Here is a 21997-nt window from a genome sequence, read left to right as displayed (position 1 = left end):
GAGAGAGAGAATGTGTTTAGTGAATATGGTCTGGCTAGTGGCCAAGCTACTCACTCTTGGAGACAGGTATCAATACTGAACCAGAAAGTGTTATCATTAACACGCTGATTCATAGGGAAGGACTGTAAGAAGACTGTCCATCGAAACCAAAAAATAGTACTAGAACAAATGGTTAGCCTAATACACACAGGGGAAAAACCCCAAGAGAAGAACTAAACTTTAAATGCATATCCTAGAGGATGATTCAGGTAGGGTTGTATCCACTGACTCAACTGTATTTTCTTTTTATATGAACTTTCTTTTGTTATTTTTAATAGTTTGTAAATTTTAATTATTTTGCTTTCTTTGTTACTTTTTCTGTATTTATTAATATTATTAATTTTAGTCCTTTATATCATATTCTTTGTGTCTTGTATGTTGAGCCCATGAGAGGGATCAGAGGGTTGACGGTGCCAAATGACCCTGCAGCCTTGAACTACCCATTACTATTTAAGAAGATACTGCCCATGCAATGGCTTTGGCATTAAGGTTGTTCTCCTGTTCTTTGGGTTTGTGTTTTATTTTATTATTTTGTGTATTCCCTGGTTTTTGACTTCTCAATACTGTATTGTAATAAGGTACAGTTTTTGGATTCTGTTCTGGACTTGTTCGCTATAATGCTTTGTGTAATAGGATATAATTGTACCCAATGATTATTGTGAGCCAGGTGAACAGGTGATGAAAAGGAAGCCAAAAGATGTGGTCAAAATGAGGAATGAGCAGTCAAAACGAGAAAGACAATAAGAACTGAGAGGAAAATATCAAGGGATAAAATGAAAGCAAAGGTCAAAAATAGGAACAAGTTGTAACCAAAATAGCAATCCTACAAGCAGAACCTACATGAATAAGAAACTAACTACCACTAAATAATACACAAATGTTGTATCGCCCTAAGGTTAAAGAAATTGTCACTAATTTATAACTTCATGTTTTGTGAGGTCAGAAACTTGAAGAACATGATCACATGAGCAAACTCAAGATGGGTTTGCATAAATAAAATACAACATTAAATTATCAAATCAGTGATGAAATGATGTTAAAAATTAATAATTCACACATAAAAACCACAATACAAGCAAAAATATACATAGCTAATTATGACAGTTTGCTTCTTTGGTTTGGACCGCTGGTGGACTGCAGGTCTGGCTTTCATTTTTAAGGTTTGTCACTCAGTTTGGGGTAAGTTAATAGGCAGAATTACAACAACAACTTATAAGAAAAGGAGCCAACAGGATAGAGATAGGAGGGTAAAGAATCTCTCAAAATTGATGCCCCAACAATGTAACTAGGGGGTTAAGTGGGGTTTAAATAGGACCATTGTCCTTAATGTATCTCAATTAGGAAGCAAGATTACAAACAGGAAATAAAATAAACTTAAATAAGTTACACATTTTTACAAAATAATTAACAAGAAATAAATTAACGACAAAAACTGAAAAAATAATTAGTAAATTGCCAACATCCTTGGTTGGTAGAGCCACAATGAGAGCACTCTCTTGAATTAAGCACACACAGTACAAAACTAATTAAAATATTAAACTTACCATGCAAGGACTGTGGAATTTGTCAACCAAGAAGCAGAAACATCCAACAACAATAAACTAAGAGTAATAAGAAAAAGAGTGTTATAAGAGTGTTGACAACAATGATGTATGGCATTTATTCTAGTCATAATATGAATGTTTGTGGTAAATCTTACTAAGAAATTTCAGAGTATTTCACAGTGTGCCAGTTCATCATTATAGTCCTTGCTCCTTGAGATGATAATTGACTGCACACCTCCCCATGCGGTTTGATTTTAGTAGACATATTTGATAAAATGCATTTCAGTAAGAATAATGATATTGGAAATATAAACATAAAATGTAAGTAATTATGCCTTCAATTAGGGTTAGAAGTGCATCTAATTTCAGAAATTATAGTCAAACTGTGCAAAATAATGACGAATGTTAAATGTTAAAAACGGTACTTGAAAAAAGCCTACACATGGAGAAAGAAGAAGGTGCTCATTTGAGCATTTGAGGAAGCTTTGTACAATTAACTCAGACAATTTAAAGGTAAATTTAAATGGTATTTTTACCAAATAACTTTGTTTATATTAAGCACTGTTATGGAAAGATTTGTTCACAATATAAGGTGACTCTGAAATGGCACTGTATGAATGAATGAGGTGGTTGTGTGCACAAGAATGTGCCTTGTAATAGTGGTATTGCCATATGTAAAGAGTAAAGTGAAATTCTTGGCAAGAGTTTTTTCCTGGTTCTAATCTGATGTTGGTTACTTAAGCTCTGGTCACCATAGCCTAATGTTGATTGAACGGATTTGATATGGATGAATACATGAAAGGACTGACATATAGGTAAATATGTTGTGCTTTTCTGTGAATTGATTTGGGCACAAAGACCACTATCCGAGCCTCAAAATTCTAGGACCGTAGGTTTAAATCATGGTCTGGTCATAGTCTACATGGAGTCTACATGTTTATGTGCGTGTTGATTTTTTCGCTTATACTCATGTTTAGTGCCCAAAGACATAACAGAGATAGAAGTCTAAATTAGCTTGTTATGTCTGAGCTTGTGTGTGTATAAAAGTGTCTTGTGATGGATTAAAATGACATCCATAGTTATCTCCTCATTGTGTCTTATACCATCTCTGGCTTTCCATGAATCTGAATTGGAACGAGCAAGATTCTAAATAGATAAATAAACTCCTGTTATTTTAATGATTATCAGACATATCTTGACTTATTGCCACTTATCACAATGTCATGAATATTGAGTAAATGTTTGGACAAAATTAAATAAATAAACAAATTAATAAATTAAAACACAATGATATGTGAGCATAAATAATGTAATGTTTCATAAAATATGTTTTTGCTGCTTATTACTGTGTGCATTTATTTAATTACTAGCTGTATTTCCTGGCTTTGTCTGAGACAATGGGTCTCGGTTATAGTGCCATTAGTTAGTTGGTTAATTTTATATATATATATATATATATATATATATATATATATATATATATATATATATATATATATATATAATTATATATATAAAATTATATATATAAGGAGAGGGAGACATTTACATCAGACACTTCAGATGCAGACTCATATCCTCAACAGACCCACACAGTTACAACTTTGAAGGTGCACTGCACTGATGCTTTTCAATTTTGATTGGTGAAAAATAAGAGTTTTCATTTCATTGTGAATTTTATGCTGAGCTTGGCATCACTGAAATAAATAAATGGAGTAATAATTTAAAATGTTCATCAATAAATAAGTAACACAAACAAATTTCATGACATTTCTAATTATTTCTGCTCACATATCATAGTGTTTTTATTTATTTACTAGGGGTGCCAAGCCCCCTGGCGCATTTGTCGCCCTACTCTCAGTTGTGGCCTAGTAGGCCACCCCACTTGCAGCCAAAGTCACGAAATTTTCTAAATATGTAAAAGAAAAATTAATTATTATTTAACGGAGTAAAAATCATGAAATGAGAATAAAATATTTACTCTCTTACCGATTGGAGTATTCTCGTTAAACTGAGGTCCACTATGCTCGATGAGTATTTATAAGAGACTAAATAAATGATCCATTCGTTTTAATTGACATTCTTATAGATAAAAAACTTTTTTAAAAAAAAAAAACAGGAAAAATCACATGAAAACTAAGGAGGTATGCAATGGGTCATTGTAACTCAACCTTTAGCTAACTAAATCACCTAAATACAAATTACTTTCTTGATATTTTAGTTTATAATTTAAAAACGGAATAAGAATCTGAAAATCTAACAACATCACATTAAAGTTCGATAAAGTCTGAAAAGAATGATTCCAAACTTATATACAGTATGTCTGTTTTAAAATAAGCCATATTTAATGTGTGACCAAAAACATGACATAAAATTATTGCAGAAAATCATTGCACTTTTAGGCTTAGGATTGTATATACATATGGTTGAATAGTTTACTGTCAAATAATGCAGAGTACGCGACACGTGTTTCGCCGTAATTCTGGGCTCATCAGGCGTACACACTCGCTGCACCCCCTCTTGGGAATCGAGCCACTTACGCTGCGCCACGGCATGTGGTTCATTTATTTGACAGTATGTAGATCGGGGTAATTACATTCATGGCATTCATAGTCTGAATCACAATCTGATTGTATGGGTGGTTACCTACCAGGTAAAGCTTGTGGTTGGTCTGCAAGTCAGTGAAAGTAATGGTGCAAGCCAATTTCCTCTGCATAACAAATAGTGTAAACACATTTACTTTGAGTCCTTGATTAGAAACCAATTTTCCAAGGAAGCAGACAGTTCTGTATCCCCACATTGTATGTAGATGAGATACTAAGTCAAAGCAGTCTGACTATTCAAAGCAGGTGACTCTTAAGCAAGACAGGTAAATATTTATGTCCTGTAGATAGCCATCAGCAATAACCTGTAGCAGAATTTTCCAGAAATTCTGCCTTTTCTAAGTAACACACCAAAATATTATTTTCTTTATAATGCTGAGTTGTAGCCCATTACACTAGGGATAATAACTATGTATGTCAATAAATAATGCATTTAACTTTTTTCAGTATATCTTACCACAGAGCCAGCCCAATATGGCACATCAAACCATGGGGTTTGATTTCTAAGAATTAACCCAAAGGCAATGTTCACCATTCCAACCATTATTTGTATTGCCTGTAAAAAGACACAGTTAAAGTTACATTAGAGTCCATCTCTTTGTCCATTGTCTGAATGTGCTTTCTCTGGTGCAGAGAGTTATTCTTGGCAGCTGAAAATTAGACAGAAACCAGTCATGGTTAAAACATCAGGGTTCGCTCACACAACAGTCCCTGCCACTCCACCAAAACTCCATTTTGTGCCAATATAAAATCCAATTAATATAACATGCACAAATTTGGATGCAGCTAGAAAATCATAGGGGAAATATAAAGATTCATGCAAAAGTAACAGATACTACTAAAAAATAATCCTCTGTGGTCCAATGATCCTAGAAGTATGGCAAAATGTATTTATTAGATTAGGATAAGGATCCTTTAAAAATTCTATTTTTAAAGTTCTTGGAAAATATGTCCTTTTTGGCTTTTAGATGCTAGGAACAATGCACTATTGACAGAGTTATAATGTAGTATACTTGTAGAGAAGGGTCCAAGTATTATTTTGGACTTACCCCAAAGGTACTCAAGTTTCCATTAATTATTTTCTCGAATGCTTTTGAAACATGGCAGAATGAACTGCAGCACAGTGAATAGCACAGCTGGCAAATTAGGGGGCAGGCATTGTCAGCTGGTGTAGGCTTTAAAGTTATTGTGACTTGTTCAGATGTTTTCTCGTATGACAGTGACATTTTCTTCACTTGCTGAAAAAGCAAACAAAAAATAACATATTGATATACCTGACTTGTATATATATATATACATTCATTCACATACAGTTAAATATTTGCATGTTAAGTACTGTTTTCCTAGTTGTTGGGTGGAAAAAGTTGTAAATACATATTAAGAAGCTACAAATTAATACTCATATCAATACCCCTACTACGGAGCCCCATAGATTTCACGTAAAAATAAAAAAAATCAATTCGAACAGATTATTAATGAGTTTGAATGAATTATGAATCCGTTATAAGTACAAAATTAATTCAAATTGATTATTTATAAGTACGTAATTGAGATTGTGTTGGTTTGGACATGTGAAGAGGAGAGGTGCTGGATATATTGGGAGAAGGATGTTAAGGATGGAGCTGCCAGGTAAGAGGAAAAGAGGAAGGTCTAAGAGGAGTTTTATGGATGAGGACATGCAAGTGGTGGGTGTAACAGAGCAAGATGCAGTGGACAGGATGATATGGAAAAAGATGGTCCGCAGTGGTGACCCCTAACGGGAGCAACTGAAAGAAAAAGAAGAAATTGTTCAAATGGATTACTTTCATTTTTCCTACCTGAAACCTACCAGGCTCCATAAAACCTGCTAATTTATGGCATTATATTTTGCACTTGCCCATCCAGTGGCCAGCAAAATGAGCACACAGCAGTGAATCTGATACATAGACCTGTTACGATTACTACATAATTGCCTGATCGCAATTACTTTATCTGACTTGGTCATTTTAAATAGTCATTTGAGTTCACAATTTTACATTCAGACGTCACAGGTCACTTTGCTTCTACAGTGTCATTACTTCTTCACAGACTATATACAGGAGGCACAAAGACAATTGTCGAATACTATGCATTATTATAAACTGCAAGAAGACCCAACAGATCTCTACAAAAAGGAACTAAAAAAGATAGTAAGTAGCTTTCCTCTTGACATCAGGGATCAGGTAAACAGTTTAATTCCTGAGAACCCCAAAATGGGTTACTTCTACATGCTTCCTAAAATCCACAAAGAAGGGAACCCAGGAAGGCCCATCATCTCAGGAATTGGCTCCCTGACAGAAAAGGTTTCAGGTTGGGTGGAACACATTCTTAAACCTCTCCCGCAATACAACCAGCTACATCCAGGACACCACTGACTTCTTAAAAACTGTCTGCTTTGGGCCCCTTACCTGAGGGAACCTTACTGGCCACAATGGATGTTGAGGCCCTGTATACAAACATCCCCCATGATGATGGCATACTGGCATGTGAAACGTACCTCGGACAACATGATTTACCCACAAAGTCAGTAATAGAAATGATAAAATTCACTCTGACACATAATCTATTCTCTTTTGGACAAGATTGCTACTTGCAACAAATGGGGACTGCAATGGGCTGTCGGTTTGCACCTCACTATGCAAACCTATTTATGGCAAAATTGGAGGAAGATTTCATGTCAATGTGCATCTTAAAACCAATGTTATATCTCCGTTACATAGATGACATCTTCATAATCTGGACTGCCAGTGAGAAGGACCTCCTCCATTTTCATAATGAATACAATTCTTTTCACCCCAACATAAAGCTGAAGCTGAATTACTCAGAAACAGAAGTCAGCTTCCTTGACACCACAGTTCAACTGAAAACAACACCCTTGTAACTTCTGTTTTCACAAACCAACAGACAGACGGACCTACCTAAGAAGTGATAGCTTTCACCCCAAACATATAAGGCTCCATTATTTTTAGCCAAGCAATACGGTACAATCAGATTTGCTCAGACCCGACAGACCGGGATCAACAACTGCAGGAGCTCAGACAAGAATTCATCAAACAAGGTTATACCCCAAAACAACAGACACTCAAATACGAAGAGCTACTGCCATACCCAGAGAGAACCTTCTGGAATATAAAACAAAGACAACAAGAACCGCATCCCCTTGTTGTCACCTACAACCCACATCTTGAAACACTTCGAAAAACTATAAAAGAACTTCAGCCAATACTAAACAACGACCAAACACTAAAAAATGTATTTCCTGAACCTCCTCTCCTGGCATACAGACAACCACCAAACCTTCAGCAACTAATTGTCCGAAGCTCCCTAAATGAACCAACAGAAAATGGCACATCTCCTGCCTACAGAAAAGATGTAAAACATGTGCCCACATCTACAATACAGACCGTATAATTATACCAAACTCCGACTTGAACATCACATAAAGGGATCATTTTCCTGCAGATCATCGAATGTTGTCTACCTAATTCTCTGCATGAAATGTCCTGACACTACACTCTATGTGGGAGAAACTGGACAAACACTCCGCCAGAGAATGAATTTACACAGATTCCACATTAAACATGGCAACACAGATGTTCCTGTAGCGGCCCACTTCAACAGCCATGGACACTGTGAGAGGGACTTTAAAGTCACAGTGCTTATGGGCAACTTCAAAACGCAGCAAGAGAGAAAAGAATGGGAAGTTAAGCTCATGTTAAAATTTAATACATTACAGCATGGCTTGAACAGAGACAAGAGTTTTATAGCCAGATATGAAGACTGTTTGCATCTCTCAGACTGACACAGACAACCTGACTACAGATCTGCATTGTTTTGAAAAACTTCACAAACTTCAAAGGACTTTATTGGACAGTTATCTTATCTAAAGATCTTGACCATACATTGTTCTTCTATCTCCTGTTAAATTAATCTTAGCCTGAATGAACCTATTAATTTTTTACATTTAAGAGTTTTCATTCAAAAATTTACCATTGTTGTTTCTTGTCCTAGTGTGTGGATATAAACACTGGAAACTTCAGTTTCTGTATTACATCTTGCCTGAAGAAGGGGCCTGAGTTGCCTCGAAAGCTTGCATATTGTAATCTTTTTAGTTAGCCAATAAAAGGTGTCATTTTGCTTGGCTTTTCTCTTCTTCACAGAGAGTGAGAGAGAGAGAGAAACAGACAGATGGGGGTTATGGAGGTGGGGGAGGAAACCAAGCCCACATCTTACAGGAAGACAGGCACATCTTGTAACAGGAGAATGCATGCTGTAGTTTTTGAAACTGCACTTCCCAAACATTAACCATCAACCAGTTACACCAGCATACAGGGCTGGAATAACCCAATCGAGTGCCACTATGATATGATATCTCTGTTGTAAAACAACAAAAGAGTGAGGGAAAATAACAGTATAAAAAAATCAAGTGAATAACAGTGATGTCCAACATGTAACCAGACCACAGAAATAGTTGAGCCCTAACCTAAACATAACAGAACATACTCCACTCTGCAAGCTGAATATAAAGTACACACATGATTTCAAGACATTAAATGAGGAAGATCATGAGTTAGAAGATAAATAAATACCATATTTATGTATATCATAAATGTATGCTTGCTCCCTCCATATGCAACTGTTTATTAGATTTTCTCACGAACTGCCCCTAATCTGTCAGGTTGGACAAACACACACCCCCTACCTTTACCCTGAGCACTGGTGTGCCACAAGGCGGTGTACTAAGTCCCCGCCTCTGCAGACTCTTTACCCATGATTGTCAACCCATCTACAAATCAAACATTATTGTTAAATTTGCAGATGATATGACTGTCGTTCGGCTTGTATCAAACAACAGTTTTGCTGCATATAGGGAAGAGGTTCAGAACCTGATAGCATGGTGTGACATCCACAACCTGGTCTTAAATATCAAAAAGAGCAAAGAGGTTATACTGGGCTTTATGGCCACTAAGAAGACTAATCACAGTCCCATACCAATCAATACAGAAGCACTTGATCTGAGCTGACAATACCATGAATGTAATAGCTAAAGCACAACAGTGCCTCTGTTTTCTGAAGAAGCTAAGCAGAGCTAACCTCCCCCAGAAGCTGCTGGTCAGTTTCTATAGATGCACTATAGAGAGCAGGTTGACTAACTAACTGCATGATGGGCTGGTGCACCAGCTGCACCAAGGCTGCTAAAGAAGGTCTTAAAAACAGCAGAGGTCAACATCAGCACTGAACTGCCATCACTCGAACTCTTGTATAAGACTGGCTGTGTGTGAGAAGAGTAAGAAACATTATCAAGGACAATAGTTATTCTGGAAATGTTTTGTTTGACCTCCTCCCATCAGGTAGATGCTTTAGATCAATCCACATAGATTCAAAAATAGCTTTTTTCTGCCATAAACTTTCTGAACTCTGAATCTCCTCAGTCTGAGATAATTTTAACTGAATATGTGCAATAAGCTACAGTATATTGGTAATGTACACTATACTAATATAATACAATATATAATATGCAATATAGTATTCATTATTAGGTGCAGTAACAATTTATACTGCCACATTGGGCAAAATTAATTTACTCTGGTTACTTGATCACTTAACACTATATATGATATATGTGAAAATATTTGACATATTTTGTATGACTATTCTCATTTTTCCATTTTTTTCACTTGTTCAGTATTGTATACTGATTTGGGGCAAATTATTTCTAAGGGTGTTTTCATTTCAGGCTAACTTTGGAAGACAAAGTTTCATGTCAGAAGTTATGTAGAAAGTCACCATTATAGAAGTATTTTAATCTAACCTAATCTACCCTTTAATCATAACCCTCCTCTGAAGATTAGAAGATTGCAACCATCCAATTTGTTAGGAAATGGTCTATGGAATAAAGACAAACAAACAGGGCATGAAAATCACACACTAGTACATAAGAACAATCCTCTGGGATGTGTCCTTGCCAATGAGCGGAGCTGACTACTGTGGAACCCCTTCTTCTAGAATGTAAATTTTATTACATTACAGACTTATGGTGTTCCTCAACCACAATTGTTGGAGGTGGCACCAAAATTACTGGAAAACAACAACAATGAAAAAATTTAAAGTGAGCCCACAAAATGAAAGATTTTACCTAAAATGAAAGCATGCAATAGGTAATCAGACCTTTCTGTCTTACAATAGTACTGTTTGATGTCCAATATACTGTTAAGCAAGCTTAAAGGATGGCACTTTCATGAAGATGTCTCTATTAGTGAACCTCACTTTATGTCCAGCCTTGTATGTTAAATGACATTTCTCCTTTTTATCTGCAAGCCATTTAGTAGAGACTCCAGCCTTCAAAAAAAGCTCCTGGACAAAATGGGTGGCAAAAATCCATATTGACATTCAAATGGCAACATATTAAAAGAAGAGTGTGCAGAATGTTGTGGGAAAACTCAGCAAAGAGCAAAATATTAAATATATCAGACTGAAAAGAGCTAATAGTACCTCTTAGGAACTTCTTGAGATCCTGAAACCATAATCCATTACACTTCAGATGGTACTCAAAAGTAAGCATCATCTTGATGCCCACCTTAGAACAAAATTCTTTCCAGAATCTGGAAATAAACTTGAGTCAACAATCTGACAAGATGGACTTAGGAAGACCATACAATTTAAAATAACAGAGCATGAAGATTTAAACCAACTGTTTCACCAAAGGAAGAGACTTAAAGAGAGCACAATTTGCACTTTTAGAAAAACAATCAACTAAGATGACAGTGTGATGCTTAAAAAGAGGTAAATCAGTAGTAGAATCCACCATGATGCCTTCCCACTACTGGGTGGTTTGAAGGGCAGGTTATAGCAACTCCTAACGAGATTTTGACTGATTACACATTTCACATACTTTAACGAAATCCCCAAAACTGCTAGCTTTATTTGGTCACCAAAATATCTCTATAAATCTCAAGAGGTCTGCAAACCCTTGAATATCAACGAAAGGAGAATAATAGCTCCATTCCAAAACATTTTCCAATAACCTGCTCAGAGTTAAACAATTTTTACTTGGGAATGTCAGGGGTGGAGGAGCAGCCCAGGCAAATTGAATAGCCCCTTGAAGAAAATCAAGGAGTTCAACAAGAACTACTCCAATGAACCTGCCCTAAACATCCAGACAGAGCACCAGCTTTTACATTACGGATACCAAGACAATAAGTTATAGAAACTTCACCTTCTAATCAATGATGCCATTTCTCTAAAGTAAATTTTTCTGTATTACCTATGTCAAATTCTTTTCAGAAACAGATAGTCTCTAAGAATAGTCAGACAAATATAATTTATCCATACTGGGAAAATTCTGCAACAAGACATCACTCCACCGCACGCAAATCCCCACAATCCTAGCATAAGTAGATGCACATTCTTCTATCAACATGCCTGAGAATCCAGGGAAACGTCAAATTTATTACTGCTCTTCAATGTAAGATTTGTGATAGCAGCAATTTTTTGATGTTATATCTATAATAATTAGGAAAATCTGCAAACTCCTGTACTTGTTTGAAACGATCAGGTAGTTTTCAGTCTTTGATAACAAATGCCTTATCTGGGTCCATTTGAAAACTAGCAGAACTTGCATGATAACTTAAGAACAACACCACAGTCTGCTGAAATTCGCATTTATCAAGTTTTGCAAATACATTATTTGATCTGAGCCTAGAAAGAACTTTCTTTACATGAACAACATGAGAATCCAAATCTTGAGAAAAAATTAATATATCATTGATGTACACTAGTACAGAGTGACTGAATAAATCATAATGGACATAATTGACATCAAAGGCATTAGCTGATCCACATGGCAAACTAAATATTCAGAATTGCCTGACACAGTGTTAAAGGCAGGTTTTTACTTGTTGCCTTCCTTGATGTGGATGGATGATATTATATGCACTACAAAGATCAAGGTGACAATGGTTGATCCAGAGATTTGGTCAAGAAAAGACCTATCAAGGGACAGGGTGGTTATTTTAGTTGTATTTGTAATACATTTCTGATAATTAAGTTCAAGGACATAGACAATTGCCATTTTTGAAAAAAAGAAGCCCAGTCTTACAGGACTATTAGGTGAAAGGACAAATCCATTAGCAAGACTGTCTTTGATATATTCATCCATTACTTCAGTTTCAGTACATAAAGGATAGACTCGACCCTTAAGTAAGAGACCCCAAATGAAAAATATTGTGTAATCATGGTGGGCAATACGGAGGAAAAGCAAGGGAAATTCTTGGTAGTTGTTTGGAAGACTGAAAGTGAAATGGATAGTTTGCTAATTGGACAATTGTAGGCAATTCAGTAAGCATTAATGACACCAAACAATCACCCATCATTTATCAAAATTGATAAGAGAACTATGTTTACTGAGCCATGGAAATCCTAGAATTTTCTGTGGGTTGCATGAGGCAAACATAAAAAATGGAATGGTCCATACAGTACTCCTTGAGCGACTTGCAATACTTTAGACCTGCTTTTGTAAAGACTGACTAACCCTTCCCTGTCAGCTAAAGCAGATATACGTTGGATGCTACTCATGGAGGGTAGAATTTTGTAATTGACAGTATAAAAAGTAGACATCACACTATCAACTGAGTGCAATTACAGTTAAGAATCAGCCTTTGTGATGAGATAGATTATAATAAAATCTGCAGCAATTGCAGTCCTCGGTGTACAAAGCTTAGTATGAGACAGAACTCCTTTACCCTGACATTCCTCTTTAGGGGGAACTCTGCTTCCCGGAACTAATTTCATGTTATGGCTAAGAGCACCCCATGATACAAATTTAAGTACTTTATCCAATGAATCATCATTGCATTTCACTTGGAGAAGTATATATTTATTTTATAAACCTGAACTAATAAACAATATTCTCATTTTGTTTAATCCTGGTATATTAGAGAGTAGTAGTAGTGCTGCTGCCTCGCAGTTAGGAGACCCAGGTTCACTTCCTGGGTCCTCCCTGCATGGAGTTTGCATGTTCTCTCTGTGTCTGTGTGGGTTTCCTCCGGGTGCTCCAGTTTCCTCCCACAGTCCAAAGACATGAAGCTTAGGTGCATTGCCGTTTCTAAATTGTCCCTAGTGTGTGTGCGTGCCCTGCGGTGGGCTGGCGCCCTGCCTGGGGTTTGTTTCCTGCCTTGTGCCCTGTGCTGGCTGGGATTGGCTCCAGCAGACCCCCGTAACCCTGTAGTTAAGATATAGCGGGTTGGATAACGGATGGATGGACTAGTTAATGGAAGTAATATTCAAAATTCTGTTTTGGTGTGTCTCACAACAAACCATGATGACATGTACAGACCTTTTAGCTCAGAAACAGAGAAGGGACATCATATGAGACAGGATTTATTCAAGTGCCCTACAGTACAATGTAAATGATTTAATGTACAGTAGTTTATACTAGATGTATTAAGCTCTCTTAGTAAGAAACAAAAGTAATTATACTGTTTTGCTTTGTAGGTTCTATAGTAAAATCTTCTTGGATCCCATGATGTCATACAGTAACTAACAATGGCTTTATCTTTGACATAGTGATCTCTTTCTCCATCAGTTCAATAAGATGGTTAGAGAGTCATTCTTGTCCACATAGATTTCTGAGTTTGAATTTAACTGAATTTAGTTCGGAAAAAAACTTTATTCATTAGTTGCTGTTTAAAGAGGCAATGTGGGATATATTTTGAGCAATTGAAGCACGGAATTATCACCCTTTGAATACTGAGCATTGCTGTGGCATTATTCTTTGGGCAGGTGTATGCTGAATGAAATTCTCTCAGTTCAATCAGTAGATCCAACCCGACTGAGCTCAAACAGATACTTCTGTAATTATCAGCGCACATCATAAACAGGACACCTAAAGCCTCTAGGAATTGAGTTTTAGAATTGAAGACCCCCCCTTATGTGTTGATCAAGAGTTCTGTGTTCAATTGAAAAAGTCATTCCCATGAGGCTTTAGGTATCCTGTTTATGATGTGTATTTATCAATATTTTTTGTAAAAATGCATGCATTTTGCACATTTTGAGCATATGACTGGATAACTGACATATCCATGGACATTTTCATCTCTTTACCATTGTACAGAGTTGGTCACTATTGGCTTCTGTTATATCATAAGCTTTTTTTCTCTCCATTTAGAATTAAAACAATTAGATCATTTTTTTTTCTCAGCCATCACTACAAACTACATGGGGCAAGCAACATACATTTTCCTTTAACAGTCTTTGTCTGGATTCATCTTATTACAATATTGAGCTTTAGTATACTTTGAGATTGTGCTTGCTGTCAAGTTCCATAGTAGTGCATCTTATCATTACAGTTGTCTGCATAGATCAGTAAGTGTCTGTTGTTTTTAAAAATGAGGAATTTTGGGATTGTCCCCATTTGTATTGTCATGCCCACATTTTCAGTATATAAAACGTGAAGGGTAGAAACCATATAAAGATTTGTGAAATAGCCTGTTCAATTTATTTGGTAAATACGTTACACATAGTCTTTTAGAAACAGCAAATAGTAGATGTCCATTCTGGAAAGCCCTACAGATCACTGTTTTCAAAAAAGAAATGATTGGAAAGTATCATAGTGTTGTAATTGGCATAATGGGGTTTTAAATTTAAAAAATTTTAAATGTTTAACCTTATATAGTATACCCATGGGTGGTCTCATTTTTGAGAAATATCCATGCTCCTCTGCTTTTTTTTTGTTAACATATGCATTTATTTATTAAAAGAACTTCTGTGTTTCCCCCGGAGACACTATCTATCTATCTATCTATCTATCTATCTATCTATCTATCTATCTATCTATCTATCTATCTATCTATCTATCTATCTATCTATCTATCTATCTATCTATCTATCTATCTATCTATCTATCTATCTATCTATCTATCTATCTATCTATCTATCTATCTATCTATCTATCTATCTATCTATCTATCTATCTATCTATCTAAAATAGTGCCTGACTTGTCTATCTGAGAAATAGTAACAGACATGCACATGACAATATCTACATTAATCCAACAGTAGGCATGTTGCTTTAAATTTAAGAAAATGAGAGTCTTTTAAACAATTTAGATTGCCAAAATACTTAAATTATTTCCTCTAAAATTTGAAAAAAATATTTTCATAAGGCAAACATTGTATCTTGCGTGACATGCATCTCTGTGTAAAAGAAACACTTTTGGAGTGAAGTTTTAACAAAAAGAAGGTGTTCCCCGTGATTTATAAATATATGAATATGCAGACTGAAAGGAAAGGCAATTGTTACTCATACTTCTACTTTCAAATCTGAATCCATTATAAAGTTGCAGTAACCAAAAATCTCAAAAGCATCAGACACAAGGCAGAAAGCAACCCTGGACAAAGTATTAGTCCTCCCAGGGCAGATTTTAACCCTCTACAATTATCAACACACAAAGATTACAAAAAGTGAACATAATATCTTGCCAAATATTGTTAATACCGGGTATTTGTAATAAACTTTTTCAAACCAGATGTTTCAAAGTTCTTCACATTTTTAAAACTTGAAGAAAAAACTTTGAAATGTTGATTGTAATTTTCATTTCTCATCCTATGAAAATCAAAACTCAAAAAGTAATATGTCACAGGTGTAAATTATAAGATTTCCGCAAGTGATATAATAAAAATTCTATGATTAATTACTAACAGCTTGACAAACACTGAGTAATTCAAATATATCATGTAAAATATATAATTTTCATTTTTTTGTGAAAAATTTAGCTTTATGGTATTATATTATGTTTGGCACAGTGGTGCAAGTGGTATTGTTGCTGCTTTGTAGGAAGGAGACCAGGATGTGTGTCCCTGGTTCACTTGGAGTGGTGTCTGAATGTTCTTCCATGTTCTTGTGGTTTTCTTTCCACAATCCCAAGACATGCAGGTTCGGTGGATTGCTGTTTCTAAACTGGCATCTGAGTGAGTGTGTGTGTGTGTGTGTGTGTTTTCCCAGTGATGTACTGGTGCTCTGTCCAGGTCATTGTTCCTGCTTGGCACCTGATGATTTCTGAGATAGGCTCCAGCTGGCCACTACCCTGCCCTGGATAAGTGGGTTAGAAACATTAAGGAATGCATTGATGGATTATTACATTACTAGACATTAAGCCCGTTGCAATAACGGGCACTAGAACAGTAGTGCATAAACATTAGTAGGAACAGTCTATATTAAATGGCAAGGAACCCTGACCTCATTCTGTTTCTTGTCTTAATTTTTTTTTTTTTTTGTCAAAAATATTTTTGCAAGAAGCCTAAAGTAAAATAATAATAAAAATAAAATAGAAACGTATATAATAATACAGTATAATTAATATTGCCTTAGTGTAAACTTTTGTAACAATCTGTAATACACAAAATCTGAACAAGATATTTAGGAAAAATGTTCTATTTTTTTACCTCATGAAATTTTTCTGTTAAATTTTATTATAGACAACATTTCTTGTAAATATTCTGTCTGAGTTTGGAAAGAGTTTGCCTTGTTCAGGACCATCTACAACCTTGACAACAACATCTGGAAAACTTCTAACTCTTGATAATGCAACATATAACTGACCGTGGCTGAATACTGGTTCTGGCAAGTAAATGCCAACTTTTTGTAAGGATTGCTCATCTGAGTCTCTCTCTTTTAGCGTTTTTCTGACGCTCATTTTTTTTTTCTTCAATCGATCTATTTGTATTTTTTTTTTTTGTCTTTCAGCCTTTCTTTTGTTGATGTTTACTTGTTGAGCTGACCGTTCTTCCAGGAGATGTTACTTATATACAGTGGTGTGAAAAACTATTTGCCCCCTTCCTGATTTCTTATTCTTTTGCATGTTTGTCTCACAAAATGTTTCTGATAATCAAACACATTTAACCATTAGTCAAATATAACACAAGTAAACACAAAATGCAGTTTTTAAATGATGGTTTTTATTATTTAGGGAGAAAAAAAATCCAAACCTACATGGCCCTGTGTGAAAAAGTAATTGCCCCCCTGTTAAAAAATAACCTAACTGGGGTGCGTCACACCTGAGTTCAATTTCCGTAGCCACCCACAGGCCGGATTACTGCCACACCCGTTTCAATCAAGAAATCACTTAAATAGGAGCTGCCTGACACAGAGAAGTAAACCAAACGCACTTCAAAAGCTAGACATCATGCCAAGATCCAAAGAAATTCAGGAACAAATGAGAACAGAAGTAATTGAGATCTATCAGTCTGGTAAAGGTTATAAAGCCATTTCTAAAGCTTTGGGACTCCAGCGAACCACAGTGAGAGCCATTATCCACAAATGGCAAAAACATGGAACAGTGGTGAATCTTCCCAGGAGTGGCCGGCCGACCAAAATTACCCCAAGGCGCAGAGGCGACTCATCTGAGAGGTCACAAAAGACCCCAGGACAACGTCTAAAGAACTGCAGGCCTCACTTGCCTCAATTAAGGTCAGTGTTCACGACTCCACCATAAGAAAGAGACTGGGCAAAAACGGCCTGCATGGCAGATTTCCAAAACGCAAACCACTGTTAAGCAAAAAGAACATTAGAGCTCGTCTCAATTTTGCTAAGAAACATCTCAACGATTGCCAAGGCTTTTGGGAAAATACCTTGTGGACTGATGAGACAAAAGTTGAACTTATTGGAAGGCAAATGTCCCGTTACATCTGGCGTAAAAGGAACACAGCATTTCAGAAAAGAACATCATACCAACAGTAAAATATGGTGGTGGTAGTGTGATGGTCTGGGGTTGTTTTGCTGCTTCAGGACCTGGAAGGCTTGCTGTGATAGATGGAACCAGGAATTCTACTGTCTACCAAAAAATCCTGAAAGAGAATGTCCGGCCATCTGTTCGTCAACTCAAGCTGAAGCGATCTTGGGTGCTGCAACAGCACAATGACCCAAAACACACCAGCAAATCCACCTCTGAATGGCTGAAGAAAAACAAAATGAAGACTTTGGAGTGGCCTAGTCAAAGTCCTGACCTGAATCCAATTGAGATGCTATGGCATGACCTTAAAAAGGCGGTTCATGCTATAAAACCCTCAAATAAAGCTAAATTACAACAATTCTGCAAAGACGAGTGGGCCAAAATTCCTCCAGAGTGCTGTAAAAGACTCATTGCAAGTTATCGCAAACGCTTGATTGCAGTTATTGCTGCTAAGGGTGGCCCAACCAGTTATTAGGTTCAGGGGGCAATTACTTTTTCACACAGGGCCATGTAGGTTTGGATTTTTTCCTCCCTAAATAATAAAAACCATCATTTAAAAAATGCATTTTGTGTTTACTTGTGTTATATTTGACTAATGGTTAAATGTATTTGATGATCAGAAACATTTTGTGTGACAAACATGCAAAAGAATAAGAAATCAAGAAGGGGGCAAATAATTTTTCACACCACTGTAGGATTTGATTGTCTGTGTTTTTTGTCCAACTTGACGTGTCCTTTTTTGGGTGGCATGTTGTTAGTAGATACGTCCGTAATATTTTCTCTTACAGTAATACTGGCTTGTATGTGGCTGTAATATGCGCCAGTGTATTGTGTGCCTTTAAATTTCTCTCACAGTAATACTGGCTTTGTTGTCCGTAATGACTTTAATTTTCTGTCACAACAGTGGTCAATCAGCAGAGTGTCCCCAGCAACTGATGTAATGTGTGGCGTGCAGTTGATAATTGTGACTGTGTCGTCTCCCCAGCAAGTATTTTAATCTGTGCTGGCGTGTAGCTGATTATTGTATGTGTGGCGTCTCCCCAGCAACGGATTTTATGTGCACGGCCGCGACTACCTAATCAGCAATTTCCCCAGCAATGATGTCTTTTATTTGTTTATTATGCACTGCCGCGGCAAGGCCATTCACTATGTACCCAGCTTCCAGTGTGTGTTCTTTATTTAGTTCACGCATTTGTTTTCAGTCGACTAGATTACTGTAACGCACTCCTCTCAGGACTACCCAAAAAAGACATAAATCACTTGCAAGGAGTGCAGAATGCAGCTGCTAGAATCCTAACTAGGAAAAGAAAATCCGAGCACATCTCTCCAGTTTTAATGTCACTACACTGGTTACCTGTGTCATTCAGGATTGACTTTAAAATTCTGCTTATGGTTTATAAAGCCTTAAATAATCTCGCCCCATCTTATATATCGGAATGTCTGACACCTTATATTCCAAATCGTAACCTCAGATCCCTCAAATGAGTGTCTCCTTAGAATTCCAAGAACAAAACTTAAAAGAAGTGGTGAGGCGGCCTTCTGCTGCTATGCACCTAAAATCTGGAATAGCCTGCCAATAGGAATTCGCCAGGCTAATACAGTGGAGCACTTTAAAACACTGCTGAAAACACATTACTTTAACATGGCCTTTTTATAACTTCAATTTAACTTAATTTTAACTTAATCCTGATACTCTGTATGTTCAATTTCCTCATAATAACTACTCATGGTGGCTCTAAAATCCGTACTGACCCCTACTCTCTTTTCTGTTTCTTGTTCCGGTTTCTTTGTGGTGGTGGCGCAACACCACCTACTCAAAGCTTCATGATGCTCCAACAATGATGGATGGATTAAAAGGCAGAAGTCTACATGACCATCATCATCAAGCCCTTCCGTGAGAATCCTAAATCCAAAGAGGACTGTTTCATTTATGTTAGGTAGAATGCCCAGAGGGGACTGGGCGGTCTCATGGTCTGGAATCCCTACAGATTTTATTTTTTTCTCCAGCCGTCTGGAGTTTTTTTTTTGTTTTTTCTGTCACCCCTGGCCATTGGACCTTACTCTTATTCGATGTTAATTAATGTTGATTTATTTTGTTTTCTTATTGTGTCTTTTATTTTTCTATTCTTTATTATGTAAAGCACTTTGAGCTACTGCTTGTATGAAAATGTGCTATATAAATAAATGTTGTTGTTGGTTGTTATTTGCTTATTATGCGCTGCTGCGGATAGGCCATTCACTGTGTGCCCAGCTTCCAGTGTGTGTGCTTTATTTGCTTATTATGCGCTGCCGCGGATAGGCCATTCACTGTTTGCCCAGCTTCGAGTGTGTGTGTGCGACCAAGGTGCTGTGCGCATGGGTGGGGCACGGTGCGATGTGTGTTGTGGCCCCGCGCATGCGCACTTCAGCAGAAGACACACACACACACGGACACCTGGACGCACACAGGGCTTTTATTAAAGAGGATGATTATTAAACATAATGAGTGTGAACATGTCAGTTATTCCATATTCTTTACCATTGTGAAAACTTGTAATAGCTTGTAACATTTTCAACATGTGAAGCCCTTTAAGACACCTTTCTTTTTTAAAAGTGCAATACTATATATAATTTTTGTAACTTTGGAATGCTTTTACAAGTAATGCAATGTCATTTAATATTCAGGATAATCAAGTAAAAATGTTTTAATGTAATGGTGGAGAAGTTTGGAATTTTAACATGCTTGTTGCATCTGGTTTTATTCCAGCCAAGTGGACTAATTAGCATGGGAAAGGCACCATATAAATAAAATATTATTATTATTATTATTAATTATTGTTCATATGTATAGTGTACATTTCTGTGTTTTATTTATTCCACTCAAAAGTATTAACCTACATCAAATATACAGCTACATACATCTGGAAAGCTGCTATTTTCAATTAACTGTATTTATGTAACTGTGCTGAAAGTAACATTCATTGCACAGCCAACAGTGAACTAATATTTTCTCTTGGGTCTTTAGCATTGTCTGATAACTGGAACATTTTCAACTGTGAATAGGGAGTTCCTATCTTAAAAATCTTGCTCTCTCCACATAAACAGGAAATTAAATAGGAAGCAAATGTTATATATACTGTATAACTTTTTCATGAGATGGCTGCGTGTTTTCTATTTTAACACAAAATGTAAAAGTACTCCTAAACTAGGCTTACTAGGCTCCAAAGTTAACACAGTGAGGTTACCCACTAAGTGTGCTACAGCATACAGTATTTTCAAACAAAAAACTGATTTCACAGCTTTTAGTATTGATTTATTTTACAATATATGACAGAGCAAAATATACATTTATGCGAAATCACAGCAAATAGAGCAGAAAATATGCAGAATATCATATTTGTACACGAAACAAATGTTAGCATTTAGTGATCTGTCCCACAGAGACATGAAACAGTAAGCAAACACAACAAGATTCTCTAGACTTTTTTGGTGCACTTTTATTTGTATACAGTAGTAACAAAACAATGTATTGTACCAAATAAAAGTGTATATTTCCTGGCTTTACTCACCTCCAGCTGCTCTCTACACGATTGACTTCCTAGGGGGATTTGATTTCCTAATGTGCAGTGATCTTTGGTTGTAGAACTTTGCTCTAACAAAAAAAGACAGCAACAAAAGTGAGGAGGAGCCCAGAACAGACCCAGCATTTCAAAGCCTTTCCTTTCAGTCGTTAAAGAGACATTGACATCAAACTTCACTCAGCATATTGCATTTTACATGCTGGAAGCACTGTATTGCCAAACAGGAAAACAAGGAAATGCATAGTAGTTTAACTATTTCCTATAACCTTTTAGATGCAATTTAATAGTTTACAAATATGGCAATTGTTTTATTATTCTAGATAAACAGAAACAGATTTTTCTTGAAGTAAAAGAAATAAAAAGCCAGTTTCTTCTATCCACACAAGTCACTATAAGATGTTTTAATGTTGGATTATGAATAAGAGGATTTACATGGAAATATCAGTTTAGAAATCTGTCCTTTCCTTTTTTGAACCTTTTTATTCCATTGTGGTGTAGTCAGAAGA

The 21997-nt window shown here is 36.3% G+C and overlaps 1 protein-coding gene across 1 annotated transcript in view; it reads right to left on the bottom strand.

Annotated features, from left to right (window-relative positions):
• LOC120528781 overlaps window positions 1-21624 on the bottom strand; it is a 42302-nt gene extending 20678 nt beyond the window's left edge. The window contains exons 1-4 of the mRNA XM_039752915.1: window positions 21480-21624; window positions 5236-5424; window positions 4644-4742; window positions 1584-1640 (exon numbers count right to left, since the gene is read on the bottom strand). Coding sequence (XP_039608849.1) covers window positions 1584-1640; window positions 4644-4742; window positions 5236-5424; window positions 21480-21617 — 483 coding nt within the window. The 5' untranslated portion in view covers window positions 21618-21624. The remainder of the gene's footprint in view (window positions 1-1583; window positions 1641-4643; window positions 4743-5235; window positions 5425-21479) is intronic.
• Between the last annotated feature and the right edge of the window lie 373 nt (window positions 21625-21997).

This window comes from Polypterus senegalus, chromosome 1, assembly GCF_016835505.1.
Source record: "Polypterus senegalus isolate Bchr_013 chromosome 1, ASM1683550v1, whole genome shotgun sequence".
NCBI classification, from domain to species: Eukaryota; Metazoa; Chordata; class Cladistia; order Polypteriformes; family Polypteridae; genus Polypterus; species Polypterus senegalus.
This window is presented reverse-complemented; position numbering and strand designations above follow the sequence as displayed.